At 48.2% G+C, this 22386-nt stretch overlaps 1 protein-coding gene across 10 annotated transcripts in view; it reads left to right on the forward strand.

Annotated features, from left to right (window-relative positions):
* HECTD1 (HECT domain E3 ubiquitin protein ligase 1) overlaps positions 1 to 22386 on the forward strand; it is a 665243-nt gene that overhangs the window by 249316 nt on the left and 393541 nt on the right. For all 10 annotated transcript variants that reach the window (XM_086936975.1, XM_086936976.1, XM_086936967.1 and 7 more), the window contains exons 13-14: positions 7567 to 7789; positions 9161 to 9424. In XM_086936975.1, coding sequence (XP_086793101.1) covers positions 7567 to 7789; positions 9161 to 9424 — 487 coding nt within the window. The remainder of the gene's footprint in view (positions 1 to 7566; positions 7790 to 9160; positions 9425 to 22386) is intronic.

Consider the following 22386-nt stretch of genomic DNA (forward strand, 5'->3'; position numbering starts at 1 on the left):
TTCTCCTCAGAGGCTCAAGCCGTCAGATTTTCTACTGCACGTCGTGTGAAGGGAGTCTTCCCTGAGCTCTGCTCAGTTTTTCCATTTTCTTCTGGTTATCCAGTGTTTTTCTACTATGTCTTCAAGTAAGAAGTCTTTGTTTAGACCGTGTTCTTCTTGTGGGAAGTTGAGACTTTATTCTGAGGACCCCCACAAGAAGTGTATATACTGCCTCTATCCTGACCATGAGGCAGGCAAATGTAAAATTTGCAGGACTTTTGCCACTAAAATCCTAAAGGATTGAAAAAGTAGTCTCCTCCTTTGGTTACAGAGACTGAAAGACAAGGATTCAGCTCTTTCTGAAGCAGAAAGCCTGGTGTCAGGTACGTCTAAAGCCGCCTCAAAGCGTAGCAGTGTGCAGGATTTACCTTTTCCCTTCTTGAAGAAGAAACTTTCCCTCTTGAAGGATCCTGTGTTGTCTACACCTCCTCCTGCTACAACTACGCCCCCGAGATCTGACTCTCAGGCATCTACGGCTTCTTCTAAGCATGTTTCAGCCACAAAACGTGCAAAATCGACTGGAGCGTTGACGATCGTCCCGATGACGAGATCTGCGTCTACGGCTCGTCTACAGCAACTGTGACAATGACTTCGGCTTCTGGCTTGTCGACGATGGCTACGTCGAAGTCGTCTGTGTCGACGAAGGTATGCCTCAGCTTTAAGACTGTCTCGTGGACGATTACTATCGCCTCGACGTCAAAGAAGGGTCTCTCGTCGTCGTCAGGATCTTCGTCGACGAGGCTTGTGAAGAGTGCCTCCCCGTCGTCGGCTGCCCCGTCGACTAGTGCTCCGTTGACGGCGGTTTCGTCGACGATAGCCCCGCCGGTGACGACTCCGTCGACGGTGGGTCCGTCGACGTCTGTACTGTCATCAACGACTTCGGTGGTTTCATCAGCCTTCGCATCCTTGCCTCTGGTGCCACTTCCTTCATCCGGGTCTGGTTCTTCCATCGTTGACCCCCTACACCAACGTCGCCAGGTGCCTTTGGAACAACTTGCTATTCCAGGGAACACGGAGCCCCCGTCACACCTGTTTGCGACAGGTTCTGAACAGGACTCTGGTTCTGGGGAAGATGAAGATGATCACTTCTGGGCAGCACGAAGTCCTTCTGAATTAGTCATAAAGTGTCCGGACTATGGGGATGATAATGAGGATTAGTCTTTTCAGGAGGAGGAACCCTCCACTCAGGTTCCTGCTGCAACACTTCCACTTTCCCTCATTTCTATTCTCCAGTATATGCTGGAGGATTACAACAGGCGTTTTCCGCCATCTCGCCATGGCTCTCCTTTGCCTACCGCATCTGCACCTACACCGCTCCGGCCGCTGTTCCACTGCCGCAACCGACACCGCCATCTGCCCCGGTTACGGCATCTATTAAGGTCCATGCTACGGTGTACGAAGGGGATGATGATGATGATAATCTTCGCCCAGACAAAGAGGATGGCGAGCTTCAAGGTGACGACGGTGATATGCAAGATTGGGACGGTTACCAGATTCAGACACCGTACCCGCCTCCTGGGAATTCCCCTCCAGTTGACATCGCAGGCTTTCACCAACTTTTGGACAGAGCGGCGCTCCGCTTTAAGCTTCCTATGGTCCAAAGGGAAGAAGACTGCTTTCTTCATGACTTTTAAGAGTCAACCTTTCAAACCGGTTCGGACAGTCCCCATCATCGACTTAATTTGGTATGAGGCAGTCCAGTTGATGCAAACGCCGAATTCCATTCTGGCTCAACTACAGCGTTTGGAGAAAAAGTATAAGGCGCCACAGGGTTCTCCAGCTTGTTTGGTGGAGCAGCCAAAGCCAGATTCCGTGGTCACCCAGGCTGCCCAGCGCCGTTCCAGAAACCCATCTTCCCCGATTACGGCTCCGCCTGATCCTGAGGGTCATCGCCTCAATATTATCGGGCGAAAGTTTTCTACTATGGCTTCCACAGCTGTAAGGGCCGCTAATGCTCTGGCCATACTGGGACGCTACGACCGCCAGATGTGGTCTGACAAGTTTGACTTTTTTGCCCTCATTCCTGAGTCCTCCAGGGCGGAGGCTCTTAAAATTCTTCAGGAGGGTCAAAGAACATCTGAAGAGATCATAGACTGCTCCGTGGATATCGCCTGCACTGGCTTCCGTCAGCTCGCGGGGGCAGCTGCTCTGCGCCGTCAGGGTTGGCTCCGCTTTACCGCTTTTCGCCAGGAGGTTCAGGCGAAAATTCTTGATATGCCTTATGACGGCGAGTCAGTCTTTGGTCAATATGTCGAGGAGGCACTGCAGATGATGAAGGATACGGACACTGCTCGTTCCTTGAGCGTTTTACAGATCCGCAAACCGCCCTTTCGTGGTGTGCGCGAACGCGGCACCACCTCTTTCTTTCGTGGTGGATCTAAACAGTACCGCTCCTACGGCCAGGGAAATCAGCGGTATTCCAACCAGCCACAACAGACCTCTCGTCAGCAGTCTTCCAAATCATATCGAGGAAAATCTTCATATAGAGGATCCGCTTCCAAAAGGCAATGACTTGCCTTCCCCGCACAAGGTTGGAGGTCGAATCTCACGGTTCTTTTCTCAATAGTCCTCAATCACCTCGGACCGTTGGGTGCTGGACATTGTATTGAATGGTCATGCTTTGGAGTTTGTAAAGTTTCCTCCTCACACTCCTCCAGCTGGTCCACTTCCAGCGCACCTAAAAGAACTTTTCCAGCAGATTTGCATCATGATTCAAAAAGGTGCCATTGAAGTGGTTCCCGAACATCAGAAAGGGATGGGATTTGATTCCCGATTTTTCCTCATCCTCAAAAAGACAGGCGACTGGCGTCCAATTCTCGACTTCCAGGATCTGAACAAATACCTGAAGTGCCAGTCCTTCCGCATGCTCATGCTGGTGGAGATTCTACGTCTTCTCTGCAAGGACGATTTCATTACCAAAATCGACCTCCAGGATGCTTATTTCCATGTGCCAATTCTTCCTCGACACCGGAAGTACTTGCGCTTCCGGGTGGGGCGGAGAGACTTTCAATTCAAGGTGCTGCCTTTCGGCCTACGCTCCACCCCCATGTCTTCACAAAGGTCTTGGCTCCAGTGGTGGCTTGCACCTTTGTGGCTTCCAGTCTTACTAGTTTAGAGTACATAGTTGACTCTCTCTTTAGACCCCCAGGCCCTGTGTGTTTTACAGTATGACTATTAGGGGATGATAGCCTGGGCAGGTCTTTAAACTCCCTTAGACCCTCCACTCCTCGTTTTTGTTAGAATTCCAGTGGTGGCTTACCTATGTCTACAGGGTGTTGAAATTTTTCCATACCTGGAGGAATTGTCTCATCAAGTCGCAGTCTCGCAACCAGCTGTCTCGAGACACTCAACTCTGGCAAACCTTATTTCGCTCCCTCGGCCTTTCCATCAATACCGAGAAGTCTCAGGTCAACCCAGCTCCCTGCGGAACCTTCTTAGGCGCCACTCTGGATACGTCACAAGCCAAGGCGTTCGTGTCTCACGAACGTCCGCTGCGGAGTCTGCGCTTAGTGGCTCTCATTTGTGCAAAAGAGTCAGTTCGTATGTTGAAGTTGTGCCTGGGAATGGCGTCCTCATGCATTTCTCTGATCCCAAATTGCAGACTCAAGAGTCGCCCCATTCAGGAAGAATTGGACGGTCGGTGGCTTCAGATCACAGGCTCTTTTAGCGATCCGGTCTTTGTGACCGCTCGAATGAGGTCGGCTCTCCAGTGGTGGGCGCAGCCGTCCAACGTGGCTGCCGGCACTTCGTTTCTCACCATCGCTCCGGAACTCATTCTGACCACAGATGCCTCATTGGAAGTTTGGGGCGCGCACCTTCAAGGGCTGTCCATAAACGGCAAGTGGACTCAGTCTCAACGCTCCTGGCACATCAACAGGCTGGAGTTGATGGCCATCTTTCTGGCTCTCAAGTTGTTCCATCTTTTGATCCAGGGAGAATCGGTGCTCATCCAAACCGACAATACCACCTGCATGCACTACGTGAACATGCAGGGCGGAACCAAATCTCCTCTCCTGTCTCGTTTGGCGCAGACTATCTGGGATTGGGCGCTTCGGCACCACATTACCCTGACAGCAGTTCACCTACCAGGCATCTCCAACATCCTAGCGGATGCCCTCAGCAGGTCTGCTTCATCGACTCACAAGTGGGAGCTGCATCAGCCGACTCTGGACTTCATCTTTCGGCGTTGGGGTCATCCGCACATAGATCTCTTTGCGAGCCCGGTGAACCGGAAAAGGCCCGTCCTTTGAAAGTTGGCTTCCCCATCCAGAATCATCCGGGAATGCCCTTTTGATGGACTGGTGCAATCTATTCGCCTACGCTTTTCCGCCGATTCCACTGGTTCCTCAAGTTTTATGGAAGATGTGGAGACAGCCGTGCCACATTCTCCTGATCGCTCCCAGATGGCCTCGACAAGCATGGTTCTCGGAACTGCTGCTTCTTTCATAGTGCAAACCCATTCTCCTTCAACCTCGAGCGGATCTCCTCACAATGGATGAGGGTCAGATCTGTCATCCGGACCCCTCCTCTCTCAAATTATCGGCCTGGAACCTGAGCATCTTGAATTTGCCCATTTGAACATTTTATCAGCATGCAGGGACATTCTTGCCAATGCCAGGGCTCCATCTACAATAAAAACTTACAAAGTAAAGTCGAAAAGATTCTGTCACTGGTGTGCAGCGGCCAACATTCATCCTGTGCATTCCACTCCAGCTCAGTTACTACCGTTCTTTCTAGAGCTGGCACAGTCAGGACTTTCCCATTCCACTTTGAAAGTTTTCTTGGCGGCGATTTCTCGCTTCCGGCAGGATGGCTCCTCCTCTCTCTGCTAGTCTAGAGTCATTCGCCAATTCTTCAAGCGTCTGTTCAGGAAGTTCCCGCCCATTCGGCGTCCTCCTCCTACCTTGCACCTCAACATCGTTTTGGCGCAATTAATGAAAGCACCATTCGAGCCCATCCACAAGGCAGATATAAAATGTTTAACTTAGAAGGTGGCCCTTCTCCTTGCTTTGATCTCTTCACGTCGCGTAAGCGATATTCACGCCTTTATAATTAAGCCTCCTTTTCTCCAATTAAAATCGGACTGTGTTCTGCTTCGCACCTACCAGGCTTTCATGCCTAAAGTACCTACTGACTTTCACCTTAATGAACCTATTTTCTTAAAGACTTTCTTTCCCAATCCTCAATCTCCAGCGGAGGAACGTTTGCATTCTCTGGACAATAAACGATGCTTTAAGTTTTACATCGATAGTACGGCACCCTTTCGCAAATCTGATCAGTTGGTCATAGCCTACGGACGCATGCGCAAGGGGTGTTCTGTTACCAAGCCAACTATTGCACAATGGATTTCTTCAGCAATTTCTTTCATCCATCAGAAAGCTGGCAAGCCTCTTCAATCCTCGATGAGAGCTCATTCCACCAGGGCGATGTCATCCTCTACTGCCCTGTTTGCTGGTGTGCCGATTCATCAAATTTGCAGAGCAGCTACGTGGTCCAGCAGGCACACTTTCACAACATTACTGCCTTGAAACAATCAACGAAGCCGATACGGCAGTGGGACAAGCAGTGCTTCACAATCTTTTTAACTAAGGTGAGCCTCTGCTTTCTACCCTCCATCTATATGGTTTGTGTAATGATAGTGTCATTATTATTATTATTATTATCATTCCTACCTGGCTATGCTATGCTATCTTGCATCTTTATGCCTATGCATTTACTGTTTTTGCTCTTACAGCTGGCTGTAACTGGTCACTATTCTATTCAAGCATGTGAATCTATGAAAGACACCCTAATACTGGAGAAGAACAATTGTTACTTACCTGTAAACAGGTGGTTCTCCAGTATTGGTGTCTTTCATAGATTCACATGTGACCCACCCGCCTCCCCTCAGATGCTCGCTTCTCCTCCTAGACTATTTTGTCACTCCTGTGCTACGAAAATCTGAGGGCCTGAGCCTCTGAGGAGAAGGTTCTAGAGAGGTGATTGCGCCTCATTGGCTGTAGTTTGGACTAACATAATGACAGGGATATGTTACAAAAGTTTTCTCTCTCTATGTATTCCTATGTGAGAATACTAACCTGGTAAATCCTGCACACTGCTACGCTTTGAGGCGGCTTTAGATGTACCTGACACCAGGCTTTCTGCTTCAGAAAGAGCTGAATCCTTGTCTTTCAGGCTCTGTAACCAAAGGAGGAGACAACCCTCTCTATACTTTAGGGTTTTGGTGGGAAAAGTCCTGCAAATTTTACATTTGCCTACCTCATGGTCAGGATAGAGGCAGTGTATACACTTCTTGTGGGGGTCCTCAGAATAAAGTCTCAACTTCCCACAAGAAGAACACGGTCTAAACAAAGACTTCTTACTTGAAGACATAGTAGAAAAACACTGGATAACCAGAAGAAAGTAGAAAAACTGAGCAGAGCTCAGGGAGACTCCCTTCACACGACGTGCGGTAGAAAATCTGAGGGCCTGAGCCTCTGAGGAGAAGGGTCTAGAGGGGTGCTTGCGCCTGATTGGCTGTAGTTTGGACTAACATAATGACAGGGATATGTTACAAAAGTTTTTGCTATCTCTATGCATTCCTATGAGAAAATACTAACCTGGTACTTACAAGTATTTCTGGTTTGTGTATTTTTGTGTTATGTTTTTACATACATATTTTATTGGGATTTTATTGCTTTTTTATTTACCGTGGGACTCCCACTTCGATGACAGGGAATATTCAAGCATGTGAATCTATGAAAGACACCAATGCTGGAGAACCACCTGTTTACAGGTAAGTAACAATTGTTCATTCTCCTCATCAGCACCACTTCTTAGCTGATCATCTGCACCACTTCCTTGCTGGACCCCACGGTAAAGAGAAATATGCCCTGTGGACCCTGAGACTGCTGACTTTGACACGTAAACTGTCCCTGTGGACCTGATTTGTCGCTTTGATTGGCCCCCAACCTGTTGTGGTCCATCCAAGGGAAGATTGGTGGTAGTTATGGCCCATTGGCTCAGAACTTGCAAAGCCGATTAAAACAATTGATTTTACTTAAAAGAATTTACTTACCTATGAAAAATCATATCTCCGGTTTCCCTCACTAGATTTTAATCATTTTGGTATCTACGTAAAGATAAAATTACAACTATTTTTATAAATTGGTGTCATTGTTCTTGAGTTGCATTTCTTATTTACTGATATGATACTTCTAAATTCTTTACACTTGTTCATTTGATTAAGCCTGGCTTCTCTGTGCCACAGATACCCAGGGCCGTGCTACGGGTTTTATTTAAAAAACTGTACTTGATAGTGACATTGTTACATTGTGTGGTCTCACAACCCGCTGCATAATCTACTTTTCTACACCTTACTTCAGTGAAATGTTTTTTCTCTCTGATCAGTGTGTATCCTGCATAAGTCGTTTTTGCACATGCAGGATGCTCTGACAATATTTTTGTATGGCTGGAGAGTCATGATTCTCGGCGCTGCATAGTTTTGCGCACAGTGAATTCACTGGATGTATCTGCTTTCTGTTGCAGGAGGATGAGCCGCAAGAAGACGCCAAAGAGCTGCAGCAGGGCAAACCCTACCACTGGAGGGACTGGTCCATCATCCGTGGAAGAGACTGCCTTTACATTTGGAGTGACGCTGCCGCCCTTGAGCTCTCCAATGGAAGCAATGGCTGGTTCCGCTTCATCCTTGATGGGAAGCTGGCCACGATGTATTCCAGCGGCAGCCCGGAGGGCGGCTCCGACAGCTCGGGTAAAATTATTTTAGTATCAAGAGCTCTTATCACCTTCTTCTGATAGGTCTTCCAGCTAGGTGATGGGAAACCATTATCTCTTTGGTCTGCGAGCATTAACAACTGAGTTCTCTGAAATGCCAAATCCTGACTGGTGCTGACCGACCTCTGTGTTCCCTGCCACATACCTCTGCCCATGTGTCAGATATGTCGTCTTATCATTATGGGTCATGGAGTGGAACAAAGGAGGAACCATGATGTTGTCCTGATATCAAGTCTTACTTCCGAAAGAACATATGTGGGTTTTCAAGATAGCAGCAGATGGCAGCAGGTTTGTATGTTTGTTTCAGTAATGGTGCAGTGAGCCTTAAAATAAGGTGTCAAGCCACTGTCACAGGAGGTGTAGGCCTTCAACCCACCTACGGCTTCAGTCCGTAATATCTGTATAACCTAGAAGTAGCTCTACTCTTCAAGGTATGAAACTTATTTGCCTTCTTACCTGATTGGTCTCCGATCTAGAAGGCCTTAGTCTGTACGTGCTGTGTAACCAGGGTTAGATTTCAGTTGTATAAGTTAGTAGCCTCTGGGTGTTGTCAAACCCAGCTGATCTTAGCCGTACAAGACTTGTCTGTACACTTTTTAAACTGAAGAGGAGTCTGTTGCCTAAACCCACTATTCATACTGAAAGTTCTGCGTTGCATAAATGTTGTGTACTGTGGTTGTCTTATTTGTTTATACTTTTATGATCCACAGCGATCGAAATAAAGTTTTATGTTAATGATAAATGTTCGTTATTCTATTTTATTGAGCCAGTAATATCTGTTTAAACTAAGTGGTGACTGGTGTCCAAGGCTCAAAGCAGGGCATATGAGTAAACTGAGGACTATGTATGCATTGATCTAGTCTTGGTTCAGAAAATATGAATTTCTTGCACATTTGTCGAACAATAGTGATTCAGACATTTTTCTTGTTGTAACGTTAATGGAATGGTTAAGCAAGAGCAGTACCACAGTACTCTGCTCTTGATTGGCCTGACCTTGGCTTCAAAAACTAAGAATACAAATGTTCAATTCCAATACCTTTTGAATGTGAAAGTGTATTACAGATCCTTGTTAAAAAAAAACAGTCAGTGGAATTTTTCTGCGATTTAGGAATGTGAAATATAAATAGCAGTCACTTCCTCTGCTGTTTTTGTATTTTACACTTCTCAGTTGCTGTAGTTTTAGGATGTGACTAACTTGTTCAGACTGAATAAATGTTTGTAAAATGAATCACACTTGCATCGTGTTTGAAGTGCATTCTGGACTAGATCAATGAAAACACCCAAGGTTTGTTCTAAACCTGTAAACAGTATTATGTTTTCAGTGAGCATTCTCATTTTTTGTTTACAGAAAGTAGAAGTGAATTTCTTGAGAAGTTGCAGAGAGCTCGGAGTCAGGTGAAACCTTCCACTACCAGCCAACCAATTCTTTCTGGTCCTGGGCCCAACAAGCTGACTGTCGGCAACTGGTCTCTCACCTGCCAGAAAGAAGGCGAGATTGCTGTCCACAACTCGGATGGGCAGCAGGCCACTATCCTCAAAGAGGATCTTCCGGGATTTGTGTTTGAATCAAACCGTGGGACCAAGCACTCGTTCACAGCAGAAACCTCCTTGGGTGAGTCTAGGGCAAGGGGAGACAGTGAGGGAGGTATGGGAAATTGTCAATGAGACATTGGAAAGAGTCCAAACTAAAGCTAAGAAAAGCAAATGTTTGGCAGGTTGTTTTTATAAGGTTTTGTGGACACTACTTGTGAGCTTGACATTTGAGAGAGCATTTACAGGAGGGATCAAACTCGCTGTTGTCCGCTCTACCCGATCTTTGCATCAAAAAGAATAGCCTTAATTTAGAAGTACCTTGAGGGGAGAATAGAAGGATGTCCTCCAAAACGTCAACCCTCATAGTACACTATATTGCCTTAGGTGGAATGGGGTATGATGTCTAGTGAGTAGTTCTTAGATGCAGCTGTATCAGGCCATTCTTTCGAATTCATCAAAAACCTTTGTGTTTTGCAGTGTTTTTTTGCAGGACAATGGGGTCATCTTATTTGCTTTTGAGGTGGTTTACAGCTTGCAGCAGACACAATGTATGAAGAAGGCCCCATTTCACGGTAAAGGCCAAATCATTTCTCAGGAGGAGTGACAGGTTTCTGACTCATCAAATGTGTATTTGTGAATCCTTAAATTCATCCTCCAAGAATAACCCACGGCGACCACCAAGCAGATGTTGGGGTTTTATTTTGGAATGTGATTTCGTTGATTTCCTTTGTTGTATCTCTACTCCCCTATCTTTGTAAAGAAGAGGTGCTGAGTATTTTCATTCCACCTCTCTTCCTAAAGATTGGCACAACATGCCCTCCCGGACCTCCATATGCAGTGCAAGGGTGCAGTCTGCAAACCAGTCAGCATAATGTTACGTAGACCACAGAATTTAAGTCTTGAACAAGTGATTTAAATGACTCTTTTCTGCAGCTTCCGTGGCAAAAGGGTCATTAACACATTTTGGGTCCCTTGTCTTCCTGCATTTTCCTGATTCTAAAGGATTGTTCAAGGGCCACACATGAGTAGATTGTGCAGACCCTTTCAGAGTAAATCCATATGTTTCAAATGCTCACTTATACTTTCTTACTGTAATGAGCCGTTAAAGTATTCTTCAGGTTCAATGCATTTTTGGTTATGCAACCAATAATGCTATTTCTTTTGTGCAACCATTGATACTATTGTGTTCGAGGCATATGAGCTGCAGATCCTCCATTTAGCAATAGATCGCCACCTGGTGTTGGGCTCGGATAATTGCAGGTTGTTGTCTTCTTGGAAGAAGTCTTTTGTAGTCACGAGATAGGTGACTCCTCCCTTGGACAATACTGCGCATGGTCATCGACTCCATCCTCCGATTGTTTTTTTCCGCCACTGGGTTCGGATGAAAGTTTTCCGCTCCGGCTAGAAAAATAATTTTTCTGCTTTTTCGAAGTGAGAAACTTCAAACAAACTTCTTTTGACATCGAAAAGACTTTCAACATCACCAGATACATTCCGGTGCGTCGACGCAGGCTGTTGGGCCCATCGGCGCCGTGTGGCCTACGCCTCATGGAAAGAACTCCATTCAAGTGATGCCCGGTATGTCGAGCAAAATTCCCTCATAGCGACCATCACGAGGTTTGCAACCTCTGTCTCTCGCCAGAACACGACGAGTCGACCTGCACAGCCTGTGCCTCCTTCCGATCGAAGAAAACAATTCGAGATCGGGGGGCCCGTCGACGCGAAATGAGAAGATCACCACCAGCACCGGATGCCATCTTTGAAGAGGAGATCGTCAAAAAAGACGTCTCCGAGGACGAATATCCAATCAAAGATATCTCTGAGGACGAGGCTCCACTCGGCGCAGAGGAGGACTCGCCTGATCTCCAAATAATATCGGGGGCAGAGGATTCGGACGATTCGATCCCGTCTCGACAACCCGTGAGTACATCTGCCCCTGCACGACATACATTACCCAAACCGAAGGCAACGGTCAGCACTCTGCCCATGTGGCCCAGTCGAGACCAACATTTACCCTCTAACGCCCCGCCTTCGGGCCCGGCTCAGAGGAAAGAGAATACGCCTTCCGGTGCCTCTGCACCGAAGAAACACCATGTGCCAGTTACACCTCCTCCATTGGCACCGAAACATCCTTCGACACCGAAGGATTCGTCGGCACCGAACATAAAAAGCCCTTCGGTGCTCAAAGACAAAGACACTTCGGCACCCGTACCATCGGCGCCAAAGACAAAAACTGTACCAAACACGAAAGCTTTGACTCCGAAACCTTCCGGTTAAAAAAAAAAGAGGGGAAGCCAGTTTCCGGCGCCACAGGCCCAGCAAAACCGGTCTCCACGCCGAAACCTCTAATACCGGTACCCCAGATAAGGCTAAACAACATTCGGCACCGAAAACATTGCCAAAAGACTCAACTACTTCCTCATAAGCCAAAAAGTACTAAACAACCTCTATTGGCACCGAAAAAATCGACGCCGAAGAAGATTATAGAAGAGGAAGAACTGTTTAGACGAGATCCTAGACAGAAAAAAGTCCATATTAATCCAACAACTTGACATGTGGAAGCAATCCCTTATAAGAAGGGACTAGCAGGCACACCACTTACACCTGTGGTCCCTGCCAAAAAGGACTGTGCAACTTCTCCAATGCACCCTTCCTCTCCTTCACCTTCTTCCTCTCCTGTTACTCCATATGTAGAACCTATAACTTCTCCTATTCACTCTCCTGCATGATCACACCACACTGATGAGGAGTATGATTTGGGTGGGGGTGATGATATTCCAGAGCCACATACATACCCTTTAGATGAGGATGTTAACACAGAATAGTGGAGATGTGTGGCTCAATGATTAGAGCGGCAGACCCTGATGCAGAGGTCTAGCCCGGGAACAGGGTTCAATTCCCCGCCTCGGAGGGTCTTGGGCTCAAAATTCCACGGACCTGATAATTCTCGCCTCAGTGCCTATTCCAATCATGGAGTCCCACTCTGCAACTCGGGGCAATAGCTTGCTTAATCTCCACAACAGCCCCCACAACGCTAAGGATGCCTGGCCTCCACCATGGGGGTACCCAGGAGTGGACGCCTCACAGGGAAAGCCAGGATGGGTTCCACAGCGGTATTCGTACAAGCGCCTTGAGACCCTTGCGGGTGAGTAGTGCGCTATACAAGTATCAATTTACAATTTTTTTTAGAATACCCTAAGGATGATGATGCATATAATTTTTCACCAAATAATGCACCAGACATCCCTGATCCTCAGTACTACCCAACAAAACCTTCCCCTACAGAGGACAGTATTCGTTTAAAAAAATTGTTAAACAGAGCTGCACTTTACCATGGGGTTCCCATGCACTCTGATGCCATTGAGGAGGACTTCTTGTTAGACACATTCGAATAGTCACAAAGGTCTACCCAAAAATTACCAATGATTAGGGGAGCCATAAAGCATGCTCCAGAGATTTTTAAAGATCCAGTAAGGTGTAGGGTGTTAAATCCTAGAATAGAGAAAAAGTATAGGCCAGCACCAGCTGATCCAGTATACATTAAGGGTCATCTGCCACTAGACTCCTTGGTAGTGTCTAATGCGCGCAAAAGGGCCAATTCTCAAACTTCTGGGGACACACCCCCGCCTGACAAAGAGTCCAAGATCATTGATGCGTCAGGGAAACGAATTGCTGCACAAGCAACAAACATGGCGCATAGCAAACACACAGGCTTTACTCTCACGCTACAACAGGGCCCATTACGATCAACTACAAAAGTTAATGGAACACCTACCAGATCAACACAAGGATCTGGCAGCAGAACTTTTACAAGAAGGCAAATTAATTTCAAATGCCTCAATTAAATGTGCACTAGATGTAGCTGACACAGCATCCAGAGCAGTGAACACTAGTGTTATTCTCAGGCGTCTAGCATGGTTACGCATCTCGGGTTTTAAACCAGAGGTACTAACTACCATCCTAAACCAGCCCTTTAATCAGAACCAATTGTTCGAGCCGGAGGTAGATAATACATTAGAAAAGATGAAGAAGGACACAGATACCGCTAAGTCTATGGGGGCATTACAATCCACCCAAACTAGATGTTCTTTTAGCCGCTCCTCTTATAGAGGAAACTCCAAGCAGACCGGCGCAGACACAACATCATCTTTTAAAACACACACGCAGACCTCCTCTAATAGAGGATTTTTTAGAGGAGGATACAGAGGCAATAACAACAAAGGAAGAGGTAGAGGTAGTAACAACAACCGCTCCTCTTCCGCTCCTAAACAGTGACTTTCCTCTGCCTCACCTACAGCATTCCACTCCTGTAGGGGGTGGGGACAGACTTTCACAGTTCCTGCTTGTCTGGAACTCCATCACAACAGACAGGTGGGTAAGACAAATTATCCAACATGGCTACTGCCTAGAACTCACAGCAACCCCCCCAAACATACCACCCAGACAGCGTCCAATGTCTGCAGAACACATAACTCTGCTTCAACAGGAAGTTCTAGCACTTCTACAAAAAGATGCTATTCAAGTAGTTCCATTACAAGAACAAGGAACAGGAGTCTCCTGCCTGTACTTCCTAATTCTAAAGAAAGACGGGACCTTAAGACCAATTCTCGACTTCAGGCGAGTCAATCACTACATTCAATCAGATCATTTTCACATGATCACTTTACAACAGGTACTCCCATTACTACAACAGGGCGATTTTCTGTCCACACTAGACCTAAAGGACGCCTATTTTCACATTCCAATACATCCTGCGCACAGGAAGTGTTTAAGGTTTGTCATACAAGGACAACACTATAAGTTCAAAGTCCTTCCATTCGGGGTTACAACAGCACCACGAGTGTTTACAAAGTGCTTAGCAGTAGTGGCAGCACATCTCAGAAGGAAACAAATACATGTCTTCCCCTACCTAGACGACTGGCTCATAAAAGCAAGATCGTACAACCAGTGTGCACAACACACAAAGCAAAAAATTAAAACACTGCACAACTTTGGGTTTACGATAAACTACACCAAGTCACACCTAGAGCCTTCGCACGTTCATCAATATCTAGGAGCTACTATAAACACATCAGTAGCTCAAGCCTATCCCAGTCAAGCCAGGATTCAAAGTATTTAGAACTTAGTCTCCCTTTTTCAGTGCCAGCACTCTCTACAAGCCAGAGTGTTCATGAAACTAATAGGGATGATCGCATCTTGCATCTTCATAGTTCCCCACGCAAGACTGCAAATGCGTCGACTACAAGAATGTCTAGCACAACAGTGGAATCAGGCTCAGTGATTACTCCTTTTCACCTAAACCAATCAGTAGAGTTACCAGTGTTTTTTCAAAAACCGGACTCTGTTGCAGAAAGAGCTTTGCACACCCTAGATGCTAGAAGAGCTCTACTATATTACACAGACAGGACTAAATCCTTCGGAAAAACAAAACAACTATTTGTATCCTTCTCTCCCCCAAACAAAGGCAATCCTATCTCTAAAGGAGGTATTACTAAATGGATTGTTAAGTGTATTCAAATATGCTATCACAAGGCTAAACGTACACTAACCGTTCCTCCTAGAGCAGACTCCACTCGCAAACTAGGAGCCTCTATGGCTTTCTTAGGAAACATACCATTAGAGGATATATGCAAGGCAGCAACATGGTCTACACCACACACCTTCACTAAACACTATTGTGTTGATGTGCAAGCCAAGCAGCAAGCTGCAGTAGGCCAAGCTGTCCTTAAAACACTCTTTCAGTATGCTGCAACGGATACAAGCGACCACCGCTAGGGGAGACACTGCTGAACAATCGTTCCTAAATGTAGGATCTGCAGCTCATATGCCTCGAACGGAAAATGCTACTTACCAGTATGCATCTGCTCTTGGCATTTAGAGCTGCAGAATCCTACATGCCCTCCTGCCTCCCCGGGACTTGTATCCGTTCCAGTACTCATCTTACTTAGATGCACACGCATGGACTTCCTTTTCTCTTTACTTCTACTAACTTCATCATTTCCCATCATGGCGAAAAACAATCTGAGGATGGAGTCGATGACCATGCGCAGTATTGTCCAAGGGAGGAGTCACCTATCTCGTGACTACAAAAGACTTATTCCAAGAAGACAACAACCTGCAATCATCCGAGCCCAACACCAGGTGGCGATCTATTGCTAAATGTAGGATTCTGCAGCTTTATATGCCAAGAACAGATGCATACTGGTAAGTAGCATTTTCCTTCTGTGCAGACAGTACCTTTAATAGAATCAGATCTCATTGTATTAAATGTGGAATCAGTTTTGGAAGGGGCACGTTGTACCAACCATATCTACAATACTTTTCCGCAATATTTGTCTAAAAAATCAGCCCTGGTGCACGAACTGCATTCTCAAAAACATTCATATATCAATTATCTTAAACTGGACCCCCAATTGACACTATACTCTTATTTAGATGGGTGTAAGTAGAGTCCAAACCATTGTGGGTCACAACCCAGGTGCCCGTGTTAGTCATCAAAAACAGGGGCATCGCAGAGCATCATGACTTTGACGTTGAAGTTAAAATATGTTCGAGGCATGTGGGCTACTGAATTCATATCTGTGCATAGATCGCCGCCTAGTGTTGGGTCCGGATTATTGCACCTTGTTGTCCTGGAAGAGTCTTAGAAGTATCACGAGATAGGTGGCTCCTCCCCTGGACTACAGTGCGCATGGGCATCGACTCCATCCCCAGATTGTTTTTTTCCGCCATTGGGTTCGGATGTGTTCGGTTCCCTCCTGTCGGAATCGATAGTTCTTAACTTCACTTTGATTAAGACCAAAAGGTCTTTAGGACTTGCGTCGGTATTGTCTTTCGTTCGGGTTCGTAACTTCTCGGCTCCGAACCGACATTACTCTTCCGCGTGCTTTCGGCGCGGAGGGGCCTAGTCGACGCTCCAGACTCTTCATCCATCATGGACCGGAGTCCATTCAAACGATGCCCGGTGTGTGCCTTGAAGTACCCACATATCGATGTACACCCGGTGTGTAACAAGTGCTTGTCACCGGACCATGACGAGGCCAAGTGTATGGCCTGTTCCAGGTTCCAGTCCAAGAAAACGCTCAAGCTCCGTCGAGCTGCGCGCCTGGAGGCCCAGCAATCTGCCCCACCGCCTACGGACATCTTCGATGCTGGGGATGTCGAGGACGACGATATCCAGGAGATCACGGAATCTAACCCCGCATCGGAGGTCGAGGACGAATACGACGCAGCGGCCGAGGATTTCGATGAAGTCGTCGAGGAGGTAGGGGACGACGACGGGGCCCTTGCCACCGTAGAGGATAGCTCGGACGAGGAGCTTCCTCAGACTGACTCCGGGGCCGTTCAAACTCATGAGGCCCAGGTCGAGCGATCGCCTTCGGGCCATACCCGAGACCTTAATGTACGTTCCACGGCTCTGCCTTCCGGCCCGGCCACGGACATTAATACAGAATCACTCCCGGTGCCTCCAAAACCGAAAGTGAAACCTACGGTCTCGACGCAAGAAAAATCGAAACCGAAAGTGCGGGTCGCACTGGTCGGGTCGAAGACTTGGGAGGCCTCGGCGCCGAAGAAATCGAAGATGGCCGTCGAGCCGAAGAGCCATGCCAAAATTTCCGACCCGAAGGCTACTACATCGAAGCCGAAGGTTAAGGGGTGCGACGCAGACGCATCGGCGCCGAAGACGGTCGACGCCGGCAAGGGTCGACTCGAAGGCAAGAAAACGGTCGACGACCCCAAAAGGTCCACTCTCGACCCGAAGAAGCGGCAGGACGACCCAAAGTCCCTCTCTGCCTCGCCAAGTGCGTCGACTCCGAAGGGTGCATCTTCGGTCTCCGCTCCAAAGCCAGCCGCTAAAGACTCTGTTGAACCGGCGCGTCCATCCGCCTCGTTCACTAAGAAGGTTACGGAGTCCCTGCAACGAATCAGGGAAGGGGCCGCAGCAGTCGAGCCGAAAGACCCTGTGCCGCCCAAACCTCTGGAGAAACCGGCGAAGGCGCCTACGCCAATACTTTTCACCTTGCCACCTATGACGGCGCCGAAGGTTTTCGCGGCTAAGCCAAGGGCCGCCGTGCCCGAGAAGGTGTCTTCGACGCCGAAACAGTCGCGGGTGGTCCCCGGCCCACGGCAACCACCACTTGCAGAGGAGGAGCGTCAGGAGCATTTTATCAACGCCAACACGGGCAGACTTTCCCTCCTAAAAAGAAAAATCACCCCTGAACCACTATTGGAGTCATACAAGATTCCACTCAAAAGGAAGATGGACTCTGCTGGTACTCCTGCCTTGATAGAGCCCATTTCGCCACAGGCTCATGAACTCTCGCCCGCTCATTCTAATGTCGAGGCAGGTGAAGGCGACGACAAGGATGAGTACAGCTATCCCCTCTACACAGACCCAGAGGAGGTGACTGAACCATGGTCTGCTGGTGGCGATCCTGGGGACCCGCATTCTGGACAGGACACTCAGCTTTTCTCAGCCAAAACTTCCCCCACTGAGGACTCTGCGGCCTTTAATGCCCTCATTGAGAGGGCAGCAGCCAATCACAACGTCCAACTCCATGCTGACCCAGTGGACGTCGACTTCCTCTTTGACACCTTTTCGGTCTCTGAAAAGACTGTAAAGACTCTGCCAATGCTGAAGGGTGTTTTGAAGCACGCAGCTGAGGTGTTCAAAGAACCCACCCGGGCGAGGATCATCAACCCAAGAATCGACAAAAAGTACAGGGCGGCGCCCACTGATCCAACTTATATCAAGGGACAGTTGCCTCTGGATTCCCTGGTTGTCTCCAATGCCCGCAAAAGAGCCAACTCACAGACTACGGGTGATGCTCCTCCCCCAGACAAGGAATCAAAAGTCTTTGAGGCTTCAGGGAAAAGGGTGGCAGCGCAGGCAGCCAATATGTGGCGTATATCCAACACGCAGGCGCTACTGGCACGTTATGACAGGGCACACTATGACACTCTAGAGACCCTTTTACAGCATTTGCCAGATCAATATAAGGAAGCAGTGGAAATGTTGATACAGGAGGGGAAGCTTATCTCTAATGCTTTCATAAAGTGCGCGCTAGACGTGGCTGACACCGCCGCACGCGCTGTTAACACTAGCGTTATGCTTCGTAGACATGCATGGCTACGGATATCTGGGTTCAAGCCGGACATTCAAACTACCATCTTGAACCAAACGGTCAACCCTGATCACCTGTCTGGCCCAGAGGTTGATACCACCCTTGAAAAGATGAAGGACACCGACACCGCAAAATCTATGGGTGCCTTGCAATCCCAGCAGTTTCGGAGTGGGTCCTTTCGTCGCTCCAATACTAGGGGCACCTCAAGGGGTCAACTCTCGCAGTCAGAGCAGTTCTACAAGAGCAACACCCAAACTTCTTATTCCAACAAGGGTCGAGGTGGTTACCGCAGCAACAACACCAAGGGCAGAGGACGTGGCAACAACAACTCCAGGTCCTCCACCGCCAACAAACAGTGACGCATTGTCGCTGCCCCCCGACCACGCAACACCGGTCGGGGGGAGACTCCAGCAGTTCCTGCCTGTGTGGAAGTCCATCACCACGGACAGGTGGGTCAGGACACTTGTCCAATTCGGTTATTGTCTGGAGCTCACATCCACTCCACCCAACATACCCCCAAGGCACCGTCCTATGTCCGGCGAGCACTTGCACTTATTGCAGCAGGAGGTCACAGTCATGCTGCAAAAAGGGGCAATAGAGCTCGTGCCCTTGCAAGAAAGGGGTACAGGAGTTTACTCCCTGTACTTTCTTATTCCGAAGAAGGACGGATCCCTCAGACCCATCCTGGATCTCAGGCCCCTCAACTTTTACATCCTATCAGAGCATTTCCACATGCTTACACTGCAGCAGGTTCTCCCACTGCTTCAACAGGGGGACTTCCTGGCGACTCTGGACCTGAAGGATGCCTACTTCCACATTCCACTACATCCTTCACACAGGAAATACCTCAGGTTCACCATACAAAACCAGCACTACCAGTTCAAGGTTTTGCCTTTTGGGGTCACCACGGCACCCAGGGTTTTCACAAAGTGCCTGGCGACGGTGGCGGCACATCTCAGACGTCAAAACATTCACGTCTACCCCTATCTGGACGACTGGCTCATTCAGGCGAAGTCGGCCCAGCAGTGTGCCGACCACGTGTCCCAAACCATTCACCTTCTGCACGATCTGGGTTTCTCACTGATTTATCCAAAGTCCCATCTCCAGCCCGCCCACATACAGCAGTATCTGGGTGCGACTATAAATACTCTGGTGGCCACAGCACAGCCGAATTCAGTGAGAGTCAACAATATTCAGTCGCTGATCCAAAGATTCAGACCTCAACACTCGCTTCCAGCGAGAGTGTTCATGCAGTTGATAGGCATGATGGCCTCCTGCATCTCCATTGTCCCGCTCGCGAGACTACATATGCGTCCGCTTCAGGAGTGCTTAGCACGTCAGTGGACTCAGGCTCACAACCAGTTGAAAGACCTAGTGTTGGTGAGCGGTCGGGCGTACAACTCTCTGCATTGGTGGAATCCACGAAACCTTTGCAAGGGCCGACCGTTTCAGGAGCCTGTGCCTCAGATTATCCTGACAACGGACGCTTCTCTCCAGGGATGGGGAGCGCATGTACTCCAATACACTGTGCAGGGACTATGGACGCAGCAACAGGGGAAGATGCACATCAATGTTCTGGAACTGATGGCAATCTTCACGGCACTAAAGGTCTTCAAAGTACATCTATGCAACAAGGTTGTGTTGATCCGGACGGACAACATGACGGCAATGTACTACATTCAGAAGCAGGGAGGCACACACTCTCCGCAGCTGTCTCATCTGGCTCAGAGCATGTGGAAGTGGGCCATTCAGAGGAACATCTTCCTCATGGCGGAGCATCTTCCAGGCAAAGACAATCAGATAGCGGACCTGCTCAGCACGCACAGCCACCAAATGCACGAGTGGGAGATGCATCCATCAGTACTCCAGCCGTACTTCCAAAGGTGGGGTCATCCAGAGATCGACCTGTTCGCCACTCAGGAGAACGCAAAATGCCAAAGCTTCGCCGCCAGATTCCCACACCCACTGTCGCAGGGCAATGCGATATGGATGAACTGGTCAGGCAAATTTGCGTACGCTTTTCCCCCAGCACCACTAATACCGCTGGTGGCACGCAAACTCAGGCAACACTCGATGACTCTCATCCTGGTTGCTCCAACATGGGCTCGTCAACCATGGTACACCACGTTTCTGGAATTGTCCATGGTACCACATCAGAGGCTACGTCTCACCCCCAGCCTTCTGACTCAGAGCCATGGCGACATTCAGCACCCAGATCCGCAACAGCACAACCTGGCGATCTGGCTCCTGAAGTCCTAGAATTTGGTTACCTAAATTTACCTCCCAATTTCACGGACATCATTCGGGAGGCAAGGAAGCCAACTACTAGAGCCTGCTACGCAGCAAAATGGAAGCGGTTTGCCATTTATTGTGCAAACCACAACATTAACCCGCTTGATGCTTCCATTCAAGACATCATCTGTTACCTGTTCCATCTGTACAAGTGTAATCTGGCCGATACTTCCATTCGCATTCATCTGTCTGCGATGGCTGCGTATCTCCAAAATAGACAACACCTTTCGCTCTTCAAGGTGCCTGCCATCAAAGCTTTTTTGGAAGGTCTCAAACGAGTCATTCCGCCACCGACTCCACCAGGTCCTGAGTGGAACCTCAATGTGGTTCTTACCAGACTGATGGGTCCTCCATTTGAACCACTGCATTCCTGCGAGCTCCAATTCTTAACATGGAAAGTGGCTTTCCTCGTAGTAATTACATCGCTACGACGGGTCAGTGAGTTGCAAGCCCTCACAATACAAGAGCCTTTTATCCAAATTCATGCCAACAGGGTGGTGCTCCGCACTAACCCTAAATTCCTGCCCAAGGTTGTGTCTCAGTTTCACATCAACCAAACAATCGAATTACCTGTTTTTTTTCAAAATCCTGAGTCACTGACGGAGCGGATGCTCCACACCCATGACGTTAGGCGGGCCCTATTGTATTACATTGATAGGACCAAGGATTTTAGAAAGACTAAACAACTCTTTGTCGCCTTTGCGCCACACCACAAACCTTATTTCCAAGGCTGGTATTGCTAGGTGGATCGTTAAATGTATCCAGATCTGCTATGCAAAAGCAAAACGCACTCTTACCATTCCGCCAAGAGCCCACTCCACCAGGAAGTTGGGGGCCTCTATGGCTTTCCTTGGAAACATTCCCTTAGAGCACATATGTAGAGCATTAACATGGTGTACCACACACACATTTCCTAAACATTACTGTGTTGATGTGCACTCCAAACAGCAGGCAGCTGTAGGGCAGGCTGTTCTCAAGACACTTTTCCAAACTGTTGCAGCTGGCACGGGTGGCCGCCGTTAATGGAGGGACTGCTATGTATTCTATGCACAGATATGAATTCAGCAGCCCACATGCCTCGAACTGAATATGCTACTTACTAGTATGCATCTGTTCTTGGCATGTAGGGCTGCTGACATTCATATCGGCCGCCCTCCTCCCCGGCGCCTGTAGCAGCTGCAGTATTCACATATATACTCATAGCATGGTCATCATTCACTGAGTTTCACTCCATCTTGGCCACAATGGCTAAAAACAATCTGGGGATGGAGTCGATGCCCATGCGCACTGTAGTCCAGGGGAGGAGCCACCTATCTCGTGATACTTCGAAGACTCTTCCAGAACAACAAGGTGCAATCATCCGGACCCAACACTAGGCGGCGATCTATGCACAGATATGAATGTCAGCAGCCCTACATGCCAAGAACAGATGCATACTAGTAAGTAGCATATTCATAATTAAGCGCACGTTTACCAGGCGGTTGCTTGGCGCTATGAATGCAGACCCAGGAGGGCAACGGGTGGATACTTAGGACGGAAAGGCTTGTCAGAAAAGTAAGGTCTTCAAGGCTTTACGGAAGTCAAGGTAGGAGAGCGTGGATCTGATTGTGGAGGGAAGGGTGTT

Source organism: Lissotriton vulgaris, chromosome 9 (assembly GCF_964263255.1).
Source record: "Lissotriton vulgaris chromosome 9, aLisVul1.2, whole genome shotgun sequence".
Taxonomy (NCBI): domain Eukaryota; kingdom Metazoa; phylum Chordata; class Amphibia; order Caudata; family Salamandridae; genus Lissotriton; species Lissotriton vulgaris.